Source organism: Mesitornis unicolor, unplaced genomic scaffold, assembly GCF_000695765.1.
Source record: "Mesitornis unicolor isolate BGI_N332 unplaced genomic scaffold, ASM69576v1 scaffold16431, whole genome shotgun sequence".
Taxonomy (NCBI): domain Eukaryota; kingdom Metazoa; phylum Chordata; class Aves; order Mesitornithiformes; family Mesitornithidae; genus Mesitornis; species Mesitornis unicolor.
In genome coordinates this window covers 1-6,886 of record NW_010164602.1, presented here as the reverse complement: position 1 = coordinate 6,886, position 6,886 = coordinate 1, and the positions used below count along the sequence as shown (strand labels likewise).

The 6,886-nt window shown below is 36.6% G+C and overlaps 1 protein-coding gene across 1 annotated transcript in view; it reads right to left on the bottom strand.

The window, feature by feature from the left end:
- Positions 1-4,758, bottom strand: part of MMRN1 (multimerin 1) — a gene marked incomplete at its 5' end in the record, with an annotated part of 18,928 nt that extends 14,170 nt beyond the window's left edge. The window contains 2 exons of the mRNA XM_010194373.1: positions 444-617; positions 4,660-4,758. Coding sequence (XP_010192675.1) covers positions 444-617; positions 4,660-4,758 — 273 coding nt within the window. The remainder of the gene's footprint in view (positions 1-443; positions 618-4,659) is intronic.
- Between the last annotated feature and the right edge of the window lie 2,128 nt (positions 4,759-6,886).

Below are 6,886 nucleotides of genomic sequence, written 5' to 3'. Positions count from 1 at the left end.
TCAGCAGGATGTTTGCCATGTTATAAACACAACAACCACGGAATTCCTTGTATGTTTCCCCTGCATGTGTGAATTATGTATTAAAGAATATTACTTGGACTTAGTTGCAGAGCAAATACTACCTCCTTTAGCACCTGCCAGCCAAACAAATACAAAGATAAAAATATTTGCAAAAGCTCTAAGTAAATTAAAATGCCTTGATAGTGGCTTAAGTTACTGTGTAGACGATGTAATACCTAAGAACATATTTTTTTGTCGCTATAAAAGACACCATAACAATTGTATAAATAAATAAATCCCTTTATTACAAAATTAAACTAATAAAAAAGACCTCTCTCTGTAGATATTGAGTGATAAAATAGGTGAGTCCATGAATGTTTTTAGCATTTTTTTTTCTGGCACCTTTAACTGGGTGAGTGATTGCATTAATTTATTTTTCTTACCTTTTAGAAAAGACTGGAAGTCTCTGCCCTTATCTTCATTGATTTTGCCTTCCAGAGAAGAAAGCATCGTGCTCACATCATTCATTGCAGCACCAATGTTGTCAACCTTCTTCTGTAGAAAAGTCAGTTTCATCTCCTGGCTGCTAATCTTCTCATTCATTTTTTGTGTAAGTGCTTGGTCAGAGAACAAAATGAGAAGGAAAAAAAAAGTAGTGTTAAAACATTGTAGAAAAAAAAAAAGAAAATGTAATTGACTTGAGAGACATTAGCTGAAAGTGGGGTGAAAAGTTTTTGAATTTTCAGTCTTGACTGAATCATCTTGATTTTTGTCATGTATCACGTACTAGTGACATTCAGCAGCACAGCAGTAACTAATTACTGAAGCATCTGTATCCATTATAAAGTATTTATAATTCTACAAGAGTATTTTGAATGGTTGGCATATTTTAATCAGCATAATGCCATTCTTCCTCCACCTAGCGCTCTACAGGGTATTCAGTTAACTCCCATTTAGTCTCTCTCTTTTAACAGTCACAAAAGCATTGATTTTTGCTTACCATTTAGAACATAACTTCATGAATTTGCAATGCTCATGTCTAAAGGAATACAGAATCTTTTTAGTGTTGAGGTCAAAATAACGACTTGCTCAACACAGCAGCAAGGCAGAAAAACTGCTAATAGATAAATGACTTTGGAATAATCATTAGTCTGTCATTAAGTAAAGATGCCCAATCTGTGAAGTTAAGTTTATTTTAAAACCTGCCCAAATTGTCCCTGACAATTCTGCTATCTTTAGGTATAAAAAGGCATAGTTGGATGCTTTTATGATAGGTAGTGGTGAAGAAGGCCTTGGTCTTGCAAATTGAGACTTCACGTGATTTCAGCTGGCCATCTGCATTTCACAGCTGACAGGAATGAGATTTAGTCTGGGATTTTCAGAAGATCATGACAAAATTAAATGCTCTAATTTCTGTAAGCAAAGCCATGGAATCTCTTCGGTTCCTTCAACAACTCAGCTTAAATAGCTTACCTTATCCACATGATGTACATATACATAATCCAGGCCATACCATGACTTGATAAACTGCTATGCAAGAGATTCTTTAGCAATACATATAAATATTTATTAGTGTAAATTTACAGTATTGCTATTTATCTCATGCCAATTTTCCTTCTGGCATCAATGTCTATTCTCATAGCAGTAAACAATTATAATCAGAAATCATGTGGAAGCACAGGGGCCTAAAGGCTACAACAACAACAAAAAAGCAGTAAGTTATATGTAAAACATAGTCTTCTGACTAGATTATTATTCTTCAGAATTCTAGTATGTAAAAAATAAATATATCTAACTCAATAGAATTTGGGAAAATTTAAAAAATTCACTAAATGTGCCCAGTGAGTGCAGATGAAATGTGCCAACACTCATGAGAATGCTCTCCTGTAGAGACATGTCAGTTGTAAAATTCATAATTGGTAGAGCTGGTGAAACAGGCTGTTTTAGGTTAGGATGTTAGCATCTCCAGCTGTTTACTTTGCCCATGGTGTCTACTTACACAGAGACAAAATTGTGGTTATAACTCAACCACCTACTTTAGAGTCTGGCAGCTCTCCCCAGCGGCACTGTGGGGACAAACCACTGATGGTTATTCTTTGTCTGAATACTCTTCATCGTAATACTGCCCTGCGACAGACAAACTAGTCCAGATACTTCTGCTGCTGGTTGAATTGTTACTATGAGAAAATGATTTGAATTCATTACAGGCTCATGTATAGTCGCCCAAACTGGTAACTAACCTGCAGGGTGCAATGCTTGCTTCAGTTCAGTCTTCACTGAAGGGGGAAGAGAAGCTGCCTGGATAAACCTGAAAGGGAGGTTTAGAGGGGGCATGGCTGCATAGTGGGAGCTGGAAACAGAATTTGGCTTGCAGAATCCTGGCAGCTGCTGAGGGAACAGACCAGGGCAGTCAGTCCTGGCCCCAGGTCATGTTTGCAGGGTTGGCAGTCAGTCCTGGTAGGAGGTTCTGGAAGAAGAGAGGCATCTCTCCTTCCTTCTAAATTGACCCCATCCGATTTTAAAATAACTGAAAAGCAATTAACTCTGAGCTCTAAGATTCCAATTTCAGAGTTATTTTTCAGAGCATAATTCCTACTAAGAAAAGTGGCATGTTTTAATGCTCTGTTGATCAAGCTCACTTTTTCATATGGGTGACAACATCCTCCTCCCTCCAGCACTGGGAAACTTGGTTGTTCACACAGTGTCACCAAAGCACAACAGCCTTCTCCTTTCTAACTCCCATTTTAAAATACCTTTCTATATCTCCATGCCAGATTCAGACTTTCCCTCTCTGGCCTATGCTAATTTTTCTATTTGTCTCTTACCATTTAAAGTAAAACTCATATATGGACATAAGTGCATAAATGTCCACTGACTCCATAAAACCCTGTGGCAGTCTGGATGCTGACATCCTAGTGTGCATGAATATCCCAGCACCAGACCAGTCTATTGATGACTGCAACACACAGACCTGAGACCATAACTTGCCTTATTATTTTGTTCCATAAAGTTTTTTCAGACATAGGCCAACCGTGTGAGTGACAATAACACCACAGTGTGTAACAGCTGATGATTATACAAAAAGCCAGTGTAAACATCCAGAATGGATACATCAACAGACTCAAAAGAAAAGGGAGGTAGTAAGGAAGTTCAAGGAACTTTGGCTCCTTTACATTGTCTTTCACATCTTGTCCACATTCTGGCTCCTCACCGTGTAAACTACAAGCTCATTTGACAGTATGTAGACAATGTTACCAAATAACTGGAATATAATTTGCCACCGAAAATTTACCTGACAAATACAGTCTCACTCACTGCTGGGAAGCAGAGAATACCACAGTATCACAAGCAGAGAATATTTTTTTCAAACTTCCATGTTCAAGCACATTTCACATGTTTCTTCTGTTGTTATTTAAACACAATATGCTGATTGCCGGCAGTTCTTTGAGTACACAGACTTTCTAAATAATTCTGCATTACCAACATCTCTATACCTTTGAAAACAGATGCATCTTCAGGTGGTACAGACTGGAAAATATTGTATCTGTCAACTACTTGAATATCTCTAAATCATGGATACCTTCCCATGTTTCTTTATAGTGAGCACTTAATATTTGAATTTGTGGTTAAATGGAATGATTTGATAAACCGTGATTGTTTTTGCACCCAGTTTAGTGAGTGTGCAAACATGTCTGGCATGAATAAAACTCTGTTCCCATGAATACTTATGCAGACAACTCTGAAATTAATTTTCTGGAACACTGATGTTGGTAAACTTTAAATCTCACAGATGGTAATGGAAAATAAATATAAAGGGAAGTGAGCACACTCAACAGTCTAAGAGATGAAGAAGATTTTCATGCAGCAGTCATCTGAGGTAACTTCTCAACGTAGATCATTATTTGAATAGAAACATTATGGTTACTAACTAGCTCTTAAAATGCTGAGGTCTGTACATAAGCTTGCAAGAAAGCACTGACATTATGTTCCAAAACGTTATGGTCTAGATAGGTTTAGTTAAACACAGTAGTAAGCAAATGCATAGTATAATAAGGAGCAATCTCAAACATCTCTGATACAAAGTTGTACACCGTTCCTGTATTGCTTAGTTATTTGATCTTCCTAGACAGAGTAGCTTAAAAAACATCTAATCTGCCCTTGCTAAAGTGTGAAGCATCATTGCACTGATTTTGAACAAAGCATCAGTTTTTATATCAAAATATATAACAATAATCATGTATTCAGATAATACAATTAACTGACTACATTTTCTGGAATGACAAATGCTGATCTATACAACCAGATTTGGTTCTGTGGGTTTTTGGCTGTGGATTTTTATTTCTTCTTTTTTCTGTTAATTCATATATTTCACTCAGTAAGATTACAGTTTAAATATATCTATGCAGAATTACTTTCATGGGTTTAGTTTAGTCACAAGACACTCTATAAATGCTAAGCTACTGGTGCCTTTAAATTCAGTTTCTTCTGCCTGTCTTTATCAGAGAAGCATACCACTGAACCATGACTGCTAGAAACTCTAATGGTTATTTCAGGCCCCTTCAGCAGACAGGGATTTTTCTCAGATTGTTTTTGCAGTGATCTTAATGAATCACATGGTCAGTGATTGGGCTATAGGTGTCAGTAATCGTAATCACTGACCTTGGCCATTGGGGTCCTGAGCAGCTCCTGGTGTCCTCTCACTGACAGTTCTGCTGCTTTCAGCCTGGTTGCTGTGTATGAGTGATGGTTGTTCTTGAGCTAAAAGAGGGAGAAAAAGTGAACAATGACAATCAGGATTCCACAATTGCTTTCTTTTTATATTCTATGCCAACTTTACCAAATAATCTGCAGTGATTTTTGCTATCTGCTTAGTCCATCTGCAATACAGTGTGGGACCACATCGATGAAGACTGTGAATGGCTTTATAAATGGCTTCCTGACACTGGCAGGAGTTGGTGTTAATACTAAAATGTCAAAACTTCACCCTATAATAAACAGAACCTTGAAATCTCCAGAGCTAAAAGTTCTAGAGGAATATTTTAGACCAATAGAAAACATCAGTACAAAGACGATACAAACATGGCCAGCTGTAAAATTAATTAGATTTTTTTTTATAGCTACAAAATCAGTCGGTTTTGTTGAAACTAATTTTTTTTTGACAGATTACACAAATTGTCAGCCATGGAAATCTTCCTATTAAAGGCAATGGTGATATTACATTGTTGAAGCATCTAAAAAATAAAAACCATTTCAAAACATAATCAAATTCCAAATTCCAACAAATGTCATCTGAGATTTGCAACTGGTACATATATCAAAAAACTTCACAAAGGTGATAAGTTTGTAAATACTTTCTCTGGTCATGGCAGATGAGATTTCTTTGCTTATTTTACATCTCAGGCCAAAGATCCCAAAGCAATTTGCAAAAAGCTATACTAACATTATTATTATTTCAATATTACAGTTGAGGAAACTGAGATCCATAAAGGTAAAGTGCCTTCACTCACAAAAAGTGGGGAACAACTGATAGAGGTGGATGAACTGAGATTTCCACCTTCCTGACTTATATCTCTAGTCATTAGGCTAAACTGTGTCACTTTTATTTCATTACAACTGAACTGAGATTTCCACCTTCCTGACTTACATCTCTAGTCATTAGGCTGAACTGTGTCACTTTTATTTCATTATTGTTTAAAAAAACGAAATATGTACAAAGGTTGTAAATTTGCTAGCGTAAATTCATACCCATTTTAATATGTTTGCTCAGTTCACAAAGCATTTTGAAGTGGATTTTGTTCCGGCTGGAGCACATCTAAGGAATGCCACTGACGTGGCACTGATGTGATTTCCAATCTTTAGTAGAGTACAAACAGAATAACTTGGGTATGGTGACATTATTTTCCAGTTCAAATATTAAAACCTAGTCTGGCCATAATGTGAGTTTCCAAGGAAACAGAATAAAATGCTGAAACAAGAAATTCCCTGTTTCATCAGTCTCTTGGCAGTATATACGAGGATCAATAGATTACATTTAAGGGCAATATAAGGTGTCTGAAGCTGTAAATTAAGCGGGGGTAAGTAACAATTAGTACCGGAATGCAATGAAATTATCATATGGACTGAAAAGTTCATGGAATTTATTGAAATTGGCTGATAAGAAATACAAAATCCTCAAATAGCTATAATTTCAAGAGCTGCTATTATCTTTCTGTGGCATGGTTATTGACAGGAGTTAATACTTGCATTCAGCCCAATTCATTACACAGGATTTATCAGGAGGTGATGTGATGATATAATCTATGACAAGGGAGTCAGTTACTTGCGTGTGATAAAGACCAGCCGATCGATGTCCTTTTATTCTTTCATTCACCAATCCTTCTGTTGCTCTAAATGTATTCACTGTTACTGCTACAGACACCAGGTTTTTTTGATATTATCCATCTTATCTTTTGTCCTCCCTACTAAATCAACTGCCCCACTCGCAGCTTCCACAGCTTGTGGAATACCCAAGCCCTTACGGTTGTATTCACTTGTAGACCTTCAAGGATATATATTTATTGCTGTGTGCTTGTTTTACTAATGCTTTAAACCATTAATACAATTTAATCCCTGTAAGACCCAGGGCATAATTATCACTCTGTTGGAGCAAATCAGTAATGAACCCAGCCAATAGTTCATTATGTTGTTTCTAAAGGCAGCAAGGATTGTAGCCAGTGACACACACACACACAAAAACTCAGAGACAATACCACATATTGTACAGTTGTTAAATTTCATCACTGTGTAGGAAAGTTACTTCTCAGGCAGCATTAGAAATTCATGGTTTTCATTTGTGAAACAAATTCAGAATAATTACTGAGCTTCAACAAGGCCAAGTGCCGGGTCC